At 40.2% G+C, this 21,108-nt stretch overlaps 1 protein-coding gene across 1 annotated transcript in view; it reads left to right on the top strand.

The window, feature by feature from the left end:
• The first annotated feature begins 1,936 nt into the window (after positions 1-1,936).
• Positions 1,937-21,108, top strand: part of mettl24 (methyltransferase like 24) — a 28,404-nt gene continuing 9,232 nt past the window's right edge. Inside the window, 3 exon segments of the mRNA XM_034142874.1 lie at positions 1,937-2,277; positions 2,279-2,557; positions 18,104-18,202. Of these exon segments, the coding sequence (XP_033998765.1) occupies positions 2,242-2,277; positions 2,279-2,557; positions 18,104-18,202 (414 nt within the window). The 5' untranslated portion in view covers positions 1,937-2,241.

Raw genomic sequence — 21,108 nt, 5'->3', positions numbered from 1 at the left:
ACGTTTTTTAGAATACAATAGATTTTTTATTGTGAGTAGGCACATGACATAATCCGTCCTCACATTCAGTCAAACATTGCCAACCACTGTGTTGTACATGTGTAAAAACCGAGAGCCCAGATATGGTTGTGCTTAAAGTAACCATTTCTGCATGAATTTTCAGTCAGTTTATCAGGCTGCATTCTTTCCTTATACTCTCATTGCTTTCAGTAACCAGCTAAATTAACATCTGACCAAATCACTTCATGCATTCACAGACTCACATCAGGTTGTAATCAGTTCCATATGGAGGTGAAGAGGGTTCATGTATAACCACCGGGTGGCAGTAGAGATCTGGATAGTTGCAAGTCTGAGTTTTGTGAACTACACTTGATGGATTTTTTTGTCATTCATTTGAGTTTCAGCATAGGGTATATTAACCACAAGGAAAATGTTACCTTTTATGTTCCAATGACTGTAATTGAAAGCTTATTTCAATAGATTTAGATTGAAAATGTAAATCAGGACACCCCTATATTGTAGGTTGATGCAGCTGTCAAGTTAGTAAGGTCAAGAAAATATTTTGACAGGTTTTTATTTGTCTTTTTGTGAGAGCATTGATTTCATTGATTGCTAAAGGGATGTAAAGAGATTTTAAGCAGATTTAACCAAACTGGTTTTAAAATAAATGTATCACTTTATTCTTCTAGTGTCTTTAAACGTTGTGCATTTTAAACATGTTATATGTAACTTGCATGAATACAAGCAGAGCCTAATTGTGCCACTGTCCCTGAAATAAACCTTATTTCACTGTCGATATGACTATCTCCAATCAAATGTTACTACAAATCTATGTCGTTTACATGTATGTTTATAGCCTTTAGACAGTAAATTGTTGAAAAATTGTCAGAAAGTAAATTAAGATCATACGAAATTGAGTTGGAATTTTTCATTAACATCTAATGCATATGCTCTACTAATAGAGGCAGTGAAAGTATTATTTATACTCCAAAGAGGGCAGTAGAGAGCTAATTATAAGCCACTATCCAAACAAAAAGTTTGTAATTGATTCTAAACATCAGAAAAAAAAGCAGCCTTATCATTATCCTGCATTTCATTTCTTAGTTTAAGCTCTCTGAAGACAGCCAAATCCCAATTTGCCTCCAATCAAAATGTTGTGAGCCAAAAATAATCCGCTTTAGTTGGCATGATAAATTATGAGTCCTTTTTTAGTCGAAGATATCAATAACAGATTTAATATACACCCCAAGAAGGAGCTCTGATTACCAATTGCTTTAAAAAATAATGGCAGATTAGGGGGGCTTTGGAGAGAAATCAATGACAAAGTTAATTAAATAACTTAAGAAGATACCGAGACCAGCGTTGCTTGCAAATTCATTTTTAAAAATCAAAGCCAAAGAAAACTAAACTCAGAAGTTTCAGAAAGTTGCCAGAGTTTGCCAGTAACACAAAATGTCAGTTTGGCATACAGCACTCACTATATAAAGATTGCAATTTCTTTAGTATGGTGAATAAGAAACTGCCACCAGCTTAAAGTGGAACATGGTTAGAAAATGATCCTTGTAATAACATGTCTTTGGAAATAGAATAGGGAAAATAACTGAGAAGCTTAACACATCAGATGTCTTTTTCCATAATCCATTTTCATGGCCAAAACAAAAGCGTACAAATCCAGGCAAAGCTGTTGTGATTGGAGAGAGCACCAACTTGTTCGCAGCTGCTGAGAGGGCCCTGCCCATATCTAGAGTTACACAGTAACCCGAGAGTCTGGGGGGGGGGGGATGGGGACGTGAGGGGGCAGAGCAACAGAGGGGTGCGTGTGTGATATGAGCCTGACAGAAAGAAAATTAAAGGGGCGTGTGTGTGTTTGGGAAAAGGGGGACTTGAGAGTGTGAGAGGGAGTTCCTAACGTTTTTAAAGAGGGCGGCACACATTGTACTTTTGAATCTGTTTGCAGAGCCTCATGACAGAACTTTAGCATGCTCAAATTCAGGTTAAGATGCAGGCTCACACATGTGGGATAACTCATGCGCAGAGGTTTCGTTGACGACATGTTTGTATTTCATTAACTTGCTGCTCTGTGTCAGGACTTTGGACCTGAAGGGAAGCTGGACGAGAGGAGAAAATAACTCTTTAAGAAGAATTACAGGAAGAATGGGATAGAAACAGCAAAGAGAAAAACTAAACTTGAAGTAGAAGAAATGGACTGAGGGGAGAGAAAGGACAACAGAGTAGAGGGACATGGGGAGAGAGAGACTCACCTGGGGACTGCTGCTGCCGTGTGGGTGTTCTGCTCACTGGCTTGTGTGTGTGTGTTCATGTTTACCTGGAGACCGGTTGGCGGGGAACACCTGCTCCCCTGGGACGTCCCACCCAGGATAGTCAGAACTGGGGCCAACAAAGCAGAACCAAAGCAGAGGCAGAGGAGCAGGAAAGGAGCATTAAAAAGAGAATCTCTTATGTCCGGACACTAAAGAAGGACAGCCAGACTAAGAAAGAGGAAGACAAAGATGAGCCCTCACCTGCATGCTGCCCACCCCTACGCTCCCACAGAAAGGTATGTTTAATAACCCCTCGACTTCTGAGTCCTTAATTGCTGCGATTAAGATTCTTGTAAGGTTATCTGATCCTGAATCAGCGTAGAGCATAAGGGGCTTTCACTCCATCTCTGTGAGTCATGATGAAGGAGGAACAGGCAGCAGAATCGATGCATGTTCAATGAGCGCCTCTGAGATGCTTTGAAGTTGAAAAAGAGTTTTCTCACCGGGGGTTTCTGGCGGTGCAATTTACTTTTTTGATGGATGCATACCATTTGAACAGGTATAAGGGTATCTTAAACCACAAATCAAACCAGCAAACAGTCCCCTCTGGCTTTTTTGTATCAGTTGCAAATCTAAAGAGCTATTCAGGCGCAAGGCGCTAACACACCTATCCACATACACACTACAGGGGCTTGACCTTTGACCTCTGAAGGGTGTGTTAAAGTACCGGCTTAACAAAGCTGCCACCTCCCTCTTTTTGTGTCTCTTTATGCCTTTTTTGGGTCATCTGAGATATTTACTGCAACCTCTTTTTTTGTCATTTGATCCTTCGATCCATCCATCTTCCTTTTGTTCTCTTTCACTTCCCTTTTCCCATGTACGCCCATCCACCCTATTCTGTCTTTCCTTGATCTTTCGTCCCTCTTTTAGACCAGTTCTCCCTCTCTACTGAAGTTCTTCTTTGTGTAACTCTGAGGCAGAAAAAGCTTGTACTCACTTTTGTCTTTAAATCTTTAATGTCTTAACTAGAGACTGGGGGGCAACAGCACTGGGTGTTGAATTATGTTCTCAAATCACTGCAGGGCTATTATGCCACATCGAGAGATGGGCACTTGTGCACCATCAATATTGCATGCCACCATATGCTCGCTCTCCTTGCTTCTTAACACACAATGTGTCACATAAGTTGCCCTTAAGGGGCCCTGATGAAATCAGTGTCAAATGCTGCAGCCATTTAACACTCTCTTTCTTTCTACCTACACCCCTTCTTTCTTTTTCTTGCTTTAGGCTCTCATCTCGAAGATCACTGTTGCTCTGTAATGTTACCATGTCCCTGTTCTCCTTGCTCTCATCCTCCATCTTGCTTTTTTATCTCCCGTCTGTCTCAAATTAAAACTTCAGTCTTGCCTCCCACTTCTAACCCATTATTCTCTTGGTTTTTAAACCCTTTTTTTTAAACATATCACTCGCTCTAGCTTGCTTCCTGCTCTCTCCTCCAGGCACATAGAGGCTTTACAGAATACATAATGGGCTGCAAAGCAGGACAGTTGCTCTGCAAGGAAAATGACAAGGACGCCTTTAGTGACCTTGATGAATAGCAATGAAGGGATTCAAGAGAACATTCCTATAGAAGCTGAGGAAAAAATAGCCTGTTAGCCAGCAGCCATCACAGACTAGTGCTTTACAAAAACACTGGGGGAAATCGGCTTTAAAAAGCTGTGTTTGAACCAATCAAAGCACACATTGTTTTCAGGATTTCTGGATTATATCAATGGGTTTGAATAGTTGGTATTCAGTGAGTTGCATTGTACTTCTGTGAAAATTAGAGTCTGCATGCCGTATCCCATGTGAGGTGTTTGGCGTGCCATTTGAAAGGGATAGCATCAGTTTGGGCCCCACATATGAAACACAAACATCAGTGTTTTTTTTGTATTTCTGAGACTTTGCCTTTTTGATGGATCCTGTCCTGCTGTCAACACATTGGGGAAAGATGTTATGTTGCTTTAGTGCATGGACAGAAACTGATAACTGCACCTCATTATTACCTATTTATGAGCTTGTGTCAATCTTAATCAAACCGATTTACTATAACTACAGTGAATAGATTCGCACATGTTGCCAATAATTGCATTCCCAGAGAATCAAGTCTTCTTAAATTCATCAAATATCACAGTGTTAAGTTTATGTGGAGGGGATAGAAAACTAAAACCAGAATCCATTTTCCTTTTCTAAAGTAACACTTCAAGAAGAGCCCGCGCCAAAATAACCTCAATAATAAACAAACAAAAACTGTCTCTAAATAAAACCACAGTACTAAAATAATTGCTGAACACTTCAAAACTATTATTTTTAGTTACATTGAATTTGATATCAATTACCAGATCATGAACAATAAACCACATGTATTTCATATAGATTTAACATTTGCCAGTGTTGTATTACCTATAAGTACATGGTACATTTAATAATCATTATTCATTTAATATAACCTATCCGTAAGGGAGATTGAAGCAAACCGTAACTAAAATGATGATTTGCTTCATGGCTGGCGACCATCTTCATACTAAATTGTTGTTTCGAATGATCTGTTAATGGAGTTTTATGTGTGGCTCAATGCTGCTAAGACACAAATAAAACTCTCTTGTGACCAGTTCCATTTTGATTTCATTATATCAGTAAATAAAAAACGTTTGTTTTCCATTTACAGTTGATTGTGGTTCATTTGTAGGGTGTATTATTGAAGTCAAGGTGACACAGTTAAACACATCATCTTCTCTTCCATCTCTGAGTGCAGTTAAACCAGTTAAGAAGATTTAACCTTGAGGCTTTGAGCAAAATGAAGAGAAAAAGCATTAGAAAAGCATTCAAGAAGCTGTTGAGAAGATAGGTGACAGGGAACCAGACTGTTGCTGACAAATTATTTTCCTTCACAGTCTTTGTGTGTCTCTGTGAGAGGAGAGAGAGAGAGAGAGAGAAGAAGAGAGAGGAGAGGAGAGAGAGAGAGGAGAGGAGAGAGAGAGAGAAGAGAAGAGAGGAGAGAGAAAAGAAGATGAGAGAGAGAGAAGAGCAGAAACAACAGGCACTGATGAACTCACACTCCTTATTTAACACAGTAATAACACACTACTACTGCCCCCAAGTCACAGTGAAGCACTCCAGCACATTTCAATCGCTCCAGCTAAAAGCTTTGGAAAAGAAGGGTGGCTGCCAGCTTTTCAAAAATCACGACTCTATATGCTTATTAGCCCTATGCCTCCTACACTCACTGCCATTGTATGAGGAGGAAATGCTACTACAACGTGCTGGTGCATTGTTATGTTACATATCAAGAAATAATACATTGCAACAACAAAAAGTCAAGGTTTGCAGTTGCATAAGGCAGTATTGGCCCCAACACCAACACTTCTGATGTTTAGCAGGTGCTGTACATCCCTGTTCATCATCCTCGGTTGGTCTGTTAGCATGTTGCTCATTAGCATAATAAAACAAAACTGTTTTTAAAGTGCTAATCCAATGTTACTTACACAATATAAGGGTAGTTTGATAGAAGGTTGATTTCAGTTTGGTCTCTGTGTATCCATTGGACAGATGACTTCATGTAGTCACTGTAGCCCCAGTTCGGCCATCTTCTTGTTTTTCTATATATCTTAAATTGATGAAGCTATAGCTAAAATGTCGGAGCCTTACCAACATTTTGACTTGTCAATTTGAGGATGACATTCCTATGAAACTTCCTGCTCCCCATCTACAGCAGACTGTAATGCGTATATGTTATAATAATGTGCAATTAAGTAACTTAAACCTTCAATTTAGAAAGTATCATATTAAGCAACCTTATAAGGGCTCAAACTCTGGGATAACAGGGACCATCTTGACCCGGTGGTGAACTGCAACAAGTGCCTCATTACTCCTCATTTAGTCAAACAACTTCAAAGTCTCCAACTTCCCTTGCGTGTGAAAATATTTGAGGAAGAGGAAATGGGTGCTTAAAGCGACAATGAGACATGATTTTCTCAAATGTAAGACAGCATGTTCCCAAAAGTCCAAGTGATTCCTCACAGAAAAGAGAATATTTTTCTGCCGCTTCTCTAAAAAACAATATGGTAAACAAGAGGCTTTGAAGTGATTTATCCTTCATACATTTTAAAATCACTTCTCCTACTGTATAACCCGCCATTGAAAGAAACAGAAATGTAAAAATAAGTGTTCAAAGTAGATTAATAAAGTTTAGGTATACAGTTCTCCCATGCCTGCTCTCCACAGAATCCTACTTCACAGTGAAGGTACTGTGGGTGGGTGAGCACTGCAGAGCTTTCTATAGGAACGATGTCCCAGTGTCACTCTCAGATTTCTCCCAGATGGGCCAGCTGTCATTCACATGTCACACACACTCAACCTCAAAGCCAAAAGCCACGCAGCACATAGATCACATAAGTGAAGCAAAGAGAAACCTTGCATCCTTTGAGACAGGCCTCCTGGTTGAATAGGATTTTATAATATATTTCATTAAGATAACCAGCGGAAAGGATCATAAAGAGTTAAAAAGGTAATCTGTGCACCGCTTCGCAATAACTGATCTTTTTGATTTAGTTTTATACAACCATACAGTGGGAGATAGCAATAATAGAAGATATCACTTTCCATTATTATCCTGTTGATGTAAGAAACAATGACAGATTCTCAGAAATGCAAATGAGGTGTTTGTATTTGTTTACTGACAGGCTAGACAAAGAGAAATGAAAGGACTCCAGAGGAGGAGAAATATATAAACACTGTCATGTCCCTTGAGTTGACTCTAATTCATTCTGTCTGACTAAAACACTTTTGATTGTGATTTGATTCTACCAAAAACCATCAAAAAGGCAGAGCAGTCTGCACTTTGATGCAAATGATTTATTTAATTTGACTGGGACATCAGTTCATTTATCTGCAAGGCAAGTATTAATTACTTTTCCTCAAGTAAGAATCAGTGGGATTTGGAATGAATACTCCTGAACGTTGATTAGTTTAGTGTTGGTATAAAGCCGGAACAGAAAATGCCACCTTGTGCTGTCTGTGCCAACCACTGCCAGCCAGTATTGGGCCTCCAGTGGAATTTATAATGCAGAAACCCAGTGACCTTGGTCATGCTTTAGAAATATGAAAGACCCCTGGCTCAACAGAGAGAGAGAGAGAGAGAGAGAGGAGAGAGAGAGAGAGAGAGAGGAGAGAGAAGAGAGAGAGAGAGAGAGGAGAGAGAGAGAGAGAGAGAGAGGAGAGAGAGAGAGAGAGAGAGGCTGCTAGTTAATACAAAATGAGAGAGGTTGACTTCTGTAATTCCCCAATGTGTGACTGGAGTCAGTTCTCAGGCCTCTTTAACCTCTAGCTGGGGCATCCTGGGAACCAGACAGTCTCAAGGAATCAACGTCTGGAGAGCTGACGTCTATTTAGACTCTTATAGCTAGGCTATTGGCTGATTCTACACAAATCTTCATGGCCAAGGAAAAAGATGGCCTTTTGAAGCAACATTTGTTTAAGCAGTCACTTAATTGTTTAAAATGTAAATACAAAACTGGAGTAAGTTAAAACTGAAATGTAAATAACCTAAAGACAAAATGGTGGCAGCAGATAGTTGTCAACATATCAGCAGCGGTGCAAGTTATTTTTTAAAAGACCAACAAAAATAGTTCAACAAATACCATAAGCTTTTCTTCTTTCATGCCAAAAGTTAAATAAAAAAGGAATGATACCACAATATGTCCTATAAAGCCACAGCAATGATACAGTTAGCTTAGCTTAGCACAGACACTGGAAGCAAAAGTAAAACAGTGGTCCAGGCTACCTACAAGCGACTCCTTAATTATTGTTTTACATCTTGTTTGTTTAATCCTGGTTTTTATCTTTTTATCTGCCTCTAAGCAAGAAGGAAAATAAGCTTATTGTCCAATTGTCAAATGTTTGCTTTAAGGTTTGTCTGCTGTTGCACTTTTAAGCATATTTTCCTGTTATTTTGTAGGCTGCAACAAGAACAAAACAATCCGCTCATAGCATCACAAGCACCTTGAAGCAGCTTACATGCACAGAGCAAAGTGGGAAGACTCCGGGCCCATGAAATCAGAGCTGAGAAATACATATGTTTAGACATGCAAGCCCTTTGATTTCCTACATTTTTGCATCACATTATCGCAGTAATATCACCCTGCACACGCAAGCCACCCATGGAGACGTAAACGGCTCTATTCCAGCACACAGCTTTGCTTGCTCAATGGGAGATTAGTATCTCAGTCTAACTAAAGTTATAGTGGGGGGGGGGGGAAAGCACAAAGAGACCTTTCAGATAATCAATCACCCCCTCTTGGCAAAGTTTACAGAAATATGACTATTTAATCGCATGAGGAAGGATTTACACACTCAAGAGAAACATCTGAGAGTGTATCTGCAGCTGAGAAGACAAAACCTCTTTTATTATCTCATAAATAGGAACATTATGGATCCCCAATCAATCTGTTTTTATAAGACTTTGCTCTTGAAACTCTAGCTAAGTTTCAGGGCTTAGGCTTCTGATCTCCACTTTTAATCGTAGATCCATACCAACCCTGACTCAAACGAGATGATGAAAACCATATGTTGCATATGGAAAACAGAAGCTACTTCAAGCTCTTTATATTATCGACCGAGTTAACAGTGGGTCTGTTGTGTGCGCTAACTGGAATCGGACAAAGACTCCCACTGGAGGGGGAAAAGTCAGTGTCAAACTGTCAAGTCCAGAGTCTCGTTCGCACAATACTCCCCTCAGACATGGACGCCTTGTCTGGAACATTCCGGAAAGTTCTCGGTCTCCCCCCCAGCTGATATGAATGAGTGCATTGACCTCTGAAATGGGACGCCCTCGCTCCAATCACTTACTCTGCCCCATCTCTTTATACATATACATTCAAACTCACCATTAATACCTGCTTCTACAAAATGGCCCTTTGTGTATCACCCAAAAGGTTTGTTTATGCAGCAAAAACCCCATATTGGTGGCATTTCATGTGTTTAGTTACAAAGACAACAAACCCTAATAAGCCCTTAAAGCAACAGAGAGGGCCAATGAACCTCAGGAACACCAATTAAAGAGCTTTTGGTACCTCTAAAGCCCTGTTTAAACCCCTTTGAAAACAATATCTCTGCCTCTCACTACCACTGTATATATTCAGTATGTATTTGATAAATACAAGGGGATAATGAAGATGGAAAACATATGGAGTTGCAGGCAAAGAGAAGGGGGATGAAATTAGAAACACAAAAAGCCGAGTGCTTTTGGAGACACCACTGCTTAGCCATGATGTTGGCAGGACTCAAATCTCATAACAATCATGAACATGGACAATTACGCTATGACAAGACTATAATATACATCCCCTTGTCATCTCTTTAATTTTTCATATTCAGTCATTATTTATGTGCAAAAACAAACAAACAGACAGATTGGCAAGAATAGAAAAAGAATAAGCAGAAAGTTAAAATGACTGCCTGTCTTAGCCCATGTTGCTGTCACTCTCTGTTTTTTCCAGCTCCATCGCAGGATATACATGTCATATGGTGCTCAGTGGGCTCCCTCTGCTCTTATCAACGAGACATCCTACACAGATTTCATATCTGGGATAGTGTCCAGGAAGACCGGCGCGTGCATAGATTGACTCACACACTCACAGACACACACATGCCAATTTTAACTGCAAGCCTGCTAACAATAAGCCTCCATCTGTCTCTTTGGTCGGTGGCCAAACAGGATAGGATCAAATGAGACAACAACTTTGCCCACATGGCATACATTACAGGAATGTTAAGTAGGGAAGCGGCCAACTTAACATTATTCAAACTTTATTTTGATCTCAACTACATGTCTATGTGGTAGTATGACTATGATGACTGCATGTTGAACAGAATTATCAACACCTGGGAAAGCACTCATCACATATGAGACCTTTAGGACAGCAAGGAGTTAAAAGTATACCGATGTGCTCTGGTGTCTGGCGAGAATAGCAGCATCTGTAAATGCCTGGATGCATTTATGAATGTGTGCATGAGTATGTAAGATGTGAATGGAAGGACTGTGTTTCCAAGGCAACCGCAAGTCCCATAGATATTTAAGTTGACAGCATGTGCCATGAGATGTGAACTGGCTTTAATGTGTATGCATGCATGTCAATGTATGTACGTATGTGATAAGAGCATCTGTGTTGTGTTGTTTACTGGAAACCTTACATAACTGATGGGAATGTTTCAAACCAAAACACACACAGCTGCCTTTCCTTAACAAATTACGCCCAGCAGCGAGCAGTGTTTGGTTAATTTTATAAGGCCATTAAAAAGTGTAATTCCCCACTGTGGCTATGTATAATACCATAATTACACAAAACCACAAATTGTTATTGGATTTCTATCAGCTACATGCATACCATAAAGTGTACTGTAATAGTTTGCTTTAAATGACAACTGCTCTCTTCAAAGATTTACAATTAAAACTCTTCCAAACACACACTTTTGCTGTCAAAATGGCTGATGTTACCCTTACATTCAATGTTAAGACAGTGCTGGAAATGGGCAGCAATCATAAAAGAAAAAGAGCTGGAAGTCGATTCATATGTGACGTTGAGTGGAGAAGAACTCATTATTTATTTTCAAAATGGTACGTCAGTTTTCTGAGAGGTTTTTATTCTTGCCGCAAAGCAATCTATCATGTCCTTTGATGCTACCATTATCTTGAATGTATCTTTCATTCAACTCATAATGTGTTATGTAGTCTGTCATGCACTTTCGTGAGAGATTCAAAATACTGGTATAGTTCTTCTGGCCGAACACAGTATATTGAGGATGTTTGTAATGATGCACCTGGACCAAAAACAGGAATATGCAAATGCTTTGCACTGGCAAGAATGTTAAGCAATGCTCACAGATCAACTTTGATTTAAGCTAGATGGACATAAAACGAGACTGCCATGTAGGTGATGGCACAGAGTGCTGAGCCAAATGGGCTTGCGCTGGTCTTCGATCGGCTTTGATTTACAGCACGTGGGCAGATAGCGTTACTGCCACGTAATGTGCAGAATGAAGAATGAGAAAGCGTGTGTGTGCTGTAATGAAACTCAGTGTCGTTCGCATGAATTAATAGCATCAATGTCAAATGATATTCAAAGGTTAATTCAAGTCCACCACTGTAATATAAACACTTCTAGGATCATTTTTCCAGCTCTCCCTGATGAATGCATACCAGATGTGGGTTTGTTAGATGTGTCCTACAAAGAAAAAACAGAACAGAGAGGACAGCAATCTCTCCATCCTTCATCTACACCATCTGTTCCTCAACCTCCAATTCCTCTCTCCTTCACTTTAAGTTCACTTCCACCCACTTGCTCATGCATCCCTCCACTCCTCCACAGGCTTCTTCCACAGCATCACTCTGCCTCTGAGACTCAAGCTAAACTCTTCTGAGATTACTGCCTTTATTAAAAAAGATCAGGGTAATCCTCCTCTTTAATTCTGTTATACCCTCTCTGTCTCTCACTGTACTCCGACAGTGAGCTGGGATTGGTCCGTGAGCCAGAGGAATAGAGATGACAGTGCAGGAAGTGGAGGCAGCTGGGTCTGGTGTGACTGTCTGTCTCCCCTATCTACCAGATTAGTCAGAACGATAGAGCTCGGTAAGCCTGATTCTCTGTGATTATGCTTTATTTATTATGCAGTCATGCTGTCCGCATCAATCCTTTCAACATTCACTTTTTATTATGCTCTCAATGTTTGGTCTATCACCAACTGATACAACACAATGTGCCCCTGAAAGCCAATAAATCAAACCTCTCTGACTCACTATTATCATGTCAATAAAATGATTCACATCCAGCTGATTCATATACAATTCTATTCTATTCTATTTTCCTTGTAAAAAAAACGACTGTAACTTTGCAATTCACAAACTGATAATGTTTCTTTAAAAAGAAATTAAGCTCTAGGCTGTGATAAATGTTACATTGCATCAAAGCTCTGAGCATCACAGAAGAAACCAAAACATTTTACTTCACTAATTCTCTTTTTCTCTTTTGGATTCACTAACAGGAAATCAGAGGGAGGCTAATGTGAATCAGCCACCTGCTGTTTCATTCAACCAAAACGTCTCTGTCTGCCCACTCCATCGCAAGTCTTGACCTTGATTTGGCACAGAGGCGCTGTCCACTTTTTACTCAAGCCGTCAGGAAAATGGAGCATGTCAAAGACCATTTCCTAACTTCAAAACAGCGTTAAAATAACAATCCTCACAGTGTTGAACTGAAAGCTTGAACCTGGTGACTGCTCAGCTTGGTGGTATAGACTCCTCTGAGAGCAATCTCTAAACAATGAGCAGCAGGTCTGACACTCTGCCACCTCGGCACTTTACCAACAGACTTGGCAGCAGTGTGTCTGTGGCCTTATGGTTTCCAAATAGGCAGACACAGCTCACCTCGTGACATTTGATACACCAGCTATAATTGGTTTCCACTGTCTGAGGTGTGATCTCTGAGATGCTCTGGCCATCATGGATCGATATGAACCGTCTTTTTGATTCTTGGTGTTAATCCATATACAGGTGTTAAACTCTGCCTCTTCCTTCACAGTCAGTGAGGTACATTTCCTTCTCTGCTTTCAGGTCAATCTAACCTTCTTCACTGGAAAAAATGCTGCTCCAAAATCACTTAAACAATAATGAAAACAAGGTGTTTTCACTTGAAATAAGTACAAAGATCTGCCAATAGAACAAGTGAAAATGTGCTTGGTAAGATTTCTTGAAATAAGACGGAATATTTTGATAAATCAGATCTTGTAGTTAGCTGGGAGAACTTATTTTGAACTATATTTGACCAGAATCAGGAAATGTTGTGTTACAATATAAGCCGCAAATGCTCAAAAGTGTTCTGTTTTTCTGATGTTAGTTAGAAAAAGAAATATGTTTCATCTGAGATACAGCTCAAAATAAGATTGAAGATAAGATTTGACTTAACAAGATGATGCATTGTCTAAAAACAAGACCCTATATCTCACTGCATTTTCACTTCTGAAGTCTTATAGCAAGTGTAAAGAGTAAATATTAGACAAATATACTTGGCAAGATTTTGAGTTTTTGTAGTGTACCTTCTGCTCATCCTCCTTTCTTCTCACCACCTTCCCTTCATTGTTCTGTCCTCTCTTGTTGTATCCAGTCATTTCTGAAGGGTTACTCATGCTTGGCCTGGCTGCTCACACTTCTCTCTCACCAGGCTGAGAGGAACAGATTCACAAACACACCCAGCTCCATCAAGACAGGCAGGCCATGCAGAAAGGCCCCATAACAGAGCGATCAAAGAAGGAGCAGGGATGTTAAAAAAAACATCCATTTCCCAACAGATCAAATGGAAATGAAAGGCTGGAAAAAGAAAATGCAAGATCAAAGACAAATATAGAGCAATTTAGTTACTCGTTTACCTTTGAGGTGCATTTGCTCAATTTACTTTGTCTCAAGATTAATTAAATAAAATATATATTTTGTAATATCAAAGAGTTAACCTGCACATGTATCTCAATTGGTTTTATTTGGTTAAGATGGATTAAATAAAAAATTCAAATGACATGTCAAACTTTTTCAGATGTCAGCTTTTCACCTCTTGAATGAAACCTTCCAGCTAAATGGATCAACTACGCTTCGACTGAATCAACTACTCCTTTCAGCACTTTTTATTCAGAGCATATCTATGACTGAGGGATTGCCTCCCCACAGCTCTCAGCATGGTGACAGTTTAGATGGCAGCTAGCAGCTAATGATGAAAAAACGAGATAACAGTGTTAACCTGAATGGGAACCAGTGGGTGGCCCTTACACTTCCACGACAACAATTTGGGTCGGAGTGGTGTTATACTGTATCTACTGCAACTACATAGTATTTTAAATTAATCCTATGCAAATGTTTGTCAGCAAGCGCACGTACATTACCTTGTGTCATGATATCTCAGTGTTTGAAGTTTAATTTAATCTTCAGAATTTCCATTTTAACTGACAATTCAACTTCTTTCAGTGATTTTAATTAGTTGCCAAATACAGTATGTTATATTAAATGTTTTATACATTTCCTTCAGAACCGTTTGAAGTTCCCAATGTCGTCACAGCGACAGAATCCAAATTGTCCATTATCCATCCTTCCATTCAAAGCAGCCACCTGAATTGCTCGTGCTGAGGATGTTGTTATATCTAATGTCTTGGGATTAAGGTCTAAAGAGCTGAGGCTCGACAGTTTTGAGTGATGTTCTGTGTGCTTGTTATTAACACCCCTTACCTCTGCTGTCCCTGAGGCACTGATCACTTGTTGTGCTTAACTGAACATGAGGCTTTACACTAATCTCATCACCGCTAAGTGATGATTCAGCAGTAACTAAAAGCTCACAGACATGCATAGCATAATGTGTGCATAGAGGCACAAAAACATCTCTATTTGTATCTCAGCTGTAATGCAGAAATAAATAAAAATGTTGTTAGATAAAGGTCAGATATAATTTCCAACAAATACCTTAACATGAAGAGAAAATAATTGGCGCCTGCGAGGAAAACAGATGTGGATTGAAAGTCTGAGTTGCTGGAGTTGGATAACTGCCATTTTTTAGTACAGACCTTAAGCTAGAAAGCTAAGCACACCCTTTTCCATTGGCAAACTATGTCAATATCTCTGTTCCTTTCATGCCATGAATTTCATGCAATATGTCTGCCTTGAACATCACTCTGTTCTTTCCTTCTCCACTTTTCACCTCTGTTTTTATTCACACTCTGCAAACTCCCAGCGAGTCCACTGACCAACATATCTGCTCTAGGATCAGCAGTCCTGTCCCAACCTGTCCTGGGCCTGATAGCTGAGCTTTGCAGGGAGGATTCGGTAAGGAGATAAAAAAGGGCAGCTGCAAGCTTTCTTAACCACCGGGATTCCGAAATGTAGATGTTTTTTGTCTACGTATAAATAACAGGCTTAGACCGACATGCAGTGTTTCTGCCCCTGTCAAACTCTCCTGGCCTTACTGGAAGAGTTTCAGAGCAAGGCTGGTTCAGGTTGTTATTTCTGTTTTGTTCATCTGCAGGGGGATTGTTTGACAGCTTTTGGCCATTGCAAAATAGTTTTTCGGGCTGAATCAAAGTTGTATGGAAGGGTTGAACAACAGTCTCCCTGTAGAGGCTTAGCAATACGTAAAAGCCAGAAGAAAGATTCTTTTTTTAATATTATTATTATTCAATCTATATGGTGCTCTAGAACATGAATGATGATGACATACAATTGCATATTTATACATGTATTTGCTCTCTGTTGTGTGGCCAAGTTGTGGTGTTTCTTTCTGTGGCAACTCTAACTAAAGGAAACAATGAATATAGTCTTAAACCCACCTAAGCACATACATCACCCTATCTGTTCTAAGTATGTTTATCATGTGTCGAGGCCACAGGTGCAATTATTTTTTAACTGAGACACTGTAGAAATATAAAGAGTGGCAGCAAGAGAAACAACAAAGACAAGAAATGAAGATGTCGAGTCAGAGAGGGAGGAACAGAAATGGCGAGATGACAGAATGGAGAGGGAGGAGAGAGAGGTTTGAGGCAAGCATTCAGATGTTTTAACACGCCGCAAATCGATTAAAGGCTAAATGCCAAACAGTAAATAGTGTTGTGTGGATCCAGAAATGCAGCCATTAAAGCGACAGCTGACTTTCTGCGTTGGCAGGTCCAGCTTGAGCTTCACTTAAGAAATGACCCCAACTGTGCTGCAATAGAAAATGTATAAGCAGAGTGATTAGAGTGCATGTGCAGGTAATATATAGTACATATATAGTACATGCATATGTATACGTTTGCATGCATTTTTCATTGTGCAAAGAAAAGACAGCCCTACCATGGAAAACGCATTAGTAGATAATCTAAATGCAGTGCAGACATGATGCATATGTTGGAGTGTACCTAAGTGATTTATAAAAGTGTGTGCACATACGAGTCTACATACTTGTTTATATGTGACATTTGTTGGCAACATGTTCTTTCAACTTGGATGCTGATAATGATTGAAGTGAATACAATTATACAGTGTGTAAGAATTCTGTGTGTGCTTGAGTGTCCGGCAGTGGCTCAGTCAGTCGGGGACTGGGAGCCGTAGGGTCGCCGGTTCAAGTCCCCGACCAGACCTAAAATATGGAGTGTGGCCCAGTTCACCTCCTGGGCCCTGCCGTGGTGCCCTTGAGCAAGGCACCAGACTACCCCCCCACCCCACTCACTCCCCGGGCGCTGTACAATAGCTGCCCACTGCTCCTACTACTAGACTCCTGGTACTAGGATGGGTTAAATGCAGAGGCCAAATGTCACTGTGTGTGACCATTAAAGAGGGTTTCATCCCTCCAATTATATCTATTCTATGAATGTGAACTATCCACTTGTTACAACAATGAAATATGAGGGAGTTGACATAAACACTATCTAAATCAGGGGTGTCAAACTCAATTTCATCGCGGGCCACATTAGAATTCTGGTTGCACTCAAAGGGCCAGTGGTAACTTTAAGACTATATAAATATACATAGATAAATATATATAATATATATAATATATATATATATAAAATAATGTATTATTTTACAATATTTCCTCTGCATTGGATTATTATCAGATAGGGTAATAACTTCATAATTAACTACGTCTGAAAGCAGAAGTCTAGGGCAAATCATTGCAAGTTATTGCAAGTCTCTTCAGTGCGCATCTCACAAAATGAGATGCATTGTGGGACATGTAGTTTATGGGCAATGTGCTCCTGTAAAGCGGCACGTAACCTTATAATAAACGTATTATATTCTTTGCAAGCTCTTGTGGGCCGGATTTGGCCCCCGGGCCTTGAGTTTGACACCCCTGATCTAAATGATCAAATCACACATACGCCATTTTTGTTGGCATGAACTGTATTGTTGCAGAGCAAAGTGTGTTGAGCCTGCATAACTAAACTGGAGGGCATATCTGTGAGGAGAGAGGGAAGAAAAGAGGAATGGAAACATGGGTGAGAATTCCAACACAGACCTTATGTCACCAAAGTGCCCTTTGCAGATTGCTCTCCAGATGTGCCCACAGCACTGAACAAACCCAAACATGATCTTGTTCACTAAACCAACATAATCTGTGCATCGATGAAAACATCTGAAAATAAACTGCAGCGCCTATAAAACTAAATGACAATGCAGTAGCGTCGCGGGCAGGGAAGCACTCTATCGTGAAATCACTCGGGATCATTTATACCAGCGCTGCTAATGAACGCTTGAACATGTTGTTTGACCCAAGAAAGTATTGTGTAACCGTAATCTTACTGCCTTTCTTCAAATCGTAAACAGACACATTCCTGTATAAATGAAGCAGGCTGTACAGCAGAGCTCTGCCAGGTTTCAGGAATGTGATCACAGCAATGTGCTGCTGCAGTAAACTGATGGTGAAATCTGAGCTCTTATTTTTTACTATGAAACACAGCTGGACTTACAGTCGATATTTGTGTATCTGTACCTTGGAGTGCAGAATACAAGAGAATAAATAGCAGGCCGAATGTTGCAGAAAACAATGAAAATGTGAAGTTCTTTTGTGATTTGACACACAGGTTGGGGGTAAAATTATCCACTGAGGACATTGTGACCTAGTTCCTTCAGTAGCTATGCACAAGTGTTATAATACCTAGATGAATAAAGCGCTCTTTGTTGTTGTCCTTGCTCTGGATTTCTTTTAGAAAGAGCGGCCTACTTTGATGTTAAATAACCATCCATTTTAATGTTCTATTTATCGTTATTGATTATATTTTGTGTGTGTGCTTCACTACAGACTACTCGGTGGCATATAGACCTGGAGCCCTGGGCTGCTGTGAGTCATTCTCTGGAGGATGAAGCCAAAAGGTTCCTCAACTACATCACAACACCACAAGTGAGTCATCATTGTTTGTATTCTCACTGGTATTTCTAGCAAGTTCCTGTTGCAGATCTGTTATTATTTGCAGTCATGGAACAAACTGCAGTCAGTTCATTTCTTACTGAAGCTGACAGCCTACATTCAGTACAAACAAAAAGGATTGGTTGTTTCATGGCGCAGTTGACTCTGCTGATTTCATGTGAAGACAACCTGAACATGTTTTCACAGGGATCAAATATAATCCTGTTTTTAGACAGGAGATGTGAATTCAGTTAATCATAACAGCTTAATTATTGGCGTACAACGGTTGTGTGTTTTTACTTTGTTCCACTGGTAATGTGTTATTTGTTTTTCTATATTTTGTACCTGTGATTTTCGCAGTACTTCATTCAAGCTGTGTTTTACCAGGGAACACAACAACTTATTCAAATCAAATCAAATCAAGTTTTATTTATAAAGCACATTTAAAAGCGAGCCAAAGTGCTGTACATGTAATAAAAACACATTACTACAATCCACCTCTTTGACATTCAGCTCAGCCAGAGAGCATTTGTCTTGCTTGACAGCACACACATAATTCATTACTATATTGATCTCCATACAGATGAAACTCACAGCCCCTCTGTTCACACTAAATCAATGAGATGTCGTGGTTTGTTTGTTGGTTTATGTCGGTATTAAATTACTTGAAATCGATTAAGATATTCAGCATCATAATTTGAAAAATATTGAGGGATTGAAAAAGCCTGAAATGCCGTGCCTTTGTCCGTTTTGTAAAGATAATGCAAAGACAGTTTCATTTCAACTGTCCAAAATACAGAAGGAATTATTTTTTAGAATACATGTGCTGTGGTTTTTATTATAATAAAATGGGTTTGGAGATAAATCAGCAACTTATTTCCCCAGTACCCCACTCCAATTGACTGAGCAAATGTTCTATATCTTTCACAAAGCAGACATTCAGCTCATAATGAATTAGCCCCGGGCTGTGTGTGTGTGTGTGTGTGTGTGTGTGTGTGTGTGTGTGTGTGTGTGTGTGTGTGTGTGTGTGTGTGTGTGTGTGTGTGTGTGTGTGTGTGTGTGTGTGTGTGTGTGTGTGTGTGTGTTTGCCTGTGTAAGTCTGTATTTGTGGGAAGCTGATGAAGGGAACTGCCCATCATACACACTGACAGCTGAGGGGGGGGGGAGTTGGGTGGGGGGAGTTGGGGGGGGGGGGGGGGTACAGCAGCATCCTCAGCTGTAATGCTGACTGACACAGTGCCTGGTGGAGCAGTTACTCAGAGAGATGGCCTGCGACACAACTGTCTAATCAATAGGAGTCAGAGTATGTTGCATAAATGCACCAGTACACATAGGAGGAAGTGGTTATATGAATGTATTTTTAACAGCATGAAATGCACTGCAGAACATTTTTCTGTTTTTCTAAGCAACATAAGTATTTACTGTTCATTTGAATACGTGCTCAATGCAAACGAGTCGTTTTTTTACAGCCCTGTATTCAGTTCAAAGTGTTCAGCAGTTCAATGCCAGGTCTGCACACGTGGGAAAATAATCAAGAGTGATTTTGCATTTCATTGCTCACCGTGCTTTGTGTGCTGGAACATATTAAGAGAGACAGGCATAATGAAGCATGTTCAAAACTATTATTTGAAAAACATTATTGCGCCGCCCACAGTACAAATCTGGTGCCTTTTGCAACAACACTGCACTTGACTCAGCTGGTCCCTGCCTGACCTGTCACTGAACTGTGAAAGGGCCACCCCACCCGCTAGGATAGGTGTTGGAGTACACTACCTAGTGATGAGTTGGATCAGGACTCTGCCGGGAATGATGTACCATGTCACTGATTCTCTCTGTCATTTGAATGGAGAGGACATCAAGATACAGCCACAGGAGGGTAGTTTTCTGTTTGGGAACATCAGAATTGCTTTCTGGGCCTTGGCTTCATCTGACAGAGACGGTGTATTTCCCCATCTGGGTTTGGAGTGATTTGCTGCCCCAAGTGAGGAGTTCAAGTATCTTGAAGTCTTATTCATGAGTCAGGAAGAAAATATATGTGAAATCGACAGGCAGATAGGTGCGACAAGAGCTGCAGGTAATCTACAATTGTTGGGAAGATGGAGCTAAGCAATGAAGGCAAAGCTTTTGTAGTGGGAGAAAGGATGAGATTGCGGATACAAGAAGCCCATATGAGCTTCCGGTTTATGGTGACCAGACTCAGCCTTAGAGAAAGAGTTGCTGCTTCTTTAAATCAAAAGGAGCCCTTTGATTTGGTAAGGACATCTGATCAGGATGCTTCCCGCCCCAATTCCTTTGAAAGTTTCGTATTTCTAAATGGTTGGAAACCCCAAGAGAGACAGAACACACTGGAGATATTATGTCATCTGGCTTGGGGGATTTGCCAAAAGATCTCCCGTTGAGGGAATAGGAGCAACTGGACTAACTCATTTAGCCTCAAGAACTCACAAAGCTTGAAGCCGTCACGTCAGGTAAAGTGGCTGTTGGTACCATTGTTTTCCTAATGAGAATTACCACCATGCTCTTTGCTCAAGGTTCCAATTACTTAAACTTTGACTTGGTTGCTGCTGACCTTTCAAAGTGATGTAGCCACTTTTTGATGATATATACCTGTGTTTGGCTTAGACTCTGCAAGAGTCGACCCCACTTTGGGAAGCAAAGACAACATTTCGTATCATGGGAAGGTTTGAACTCTAACTGGACTCACAAGCATGCACACGTAACAGTTTCAAAAGTCAATTTTAAGTTAACAATAGACATGATTTCATAAGGCTGGCACACAGTTGCCATTGTTCCTTGGCAACATAATTCATTTAGAAAGCACTCATCCTTTCTTCATTCTTTCTTGCTGTAGAACATTTAGCTCAGGCTTCATTTCATTGACCCTGTCAAACTATGTCAGC

The sequence above is a fragment of the Trematomus bernacchii genome, unplaced genomic scaffold (genome assembly GCF_902827165.1).
Source record: "Trematomus bernacchii unplaced genomic scaffold, fTreBer1.1, whole genome shotgun sequence".
Taxonomy (NCBI): domain Eukaryota; kingdom Metazoa; phylum Chordata; class Actinopteri; order Perciformes; family Nototheniidae; genus Trematomus; species Trematomus bernacchii.
The sequence above is the reverse complement of the archived record's forward strand: the minus strand, read 5'-3'. Positions and strand labels throughout refer to the sequence as shown.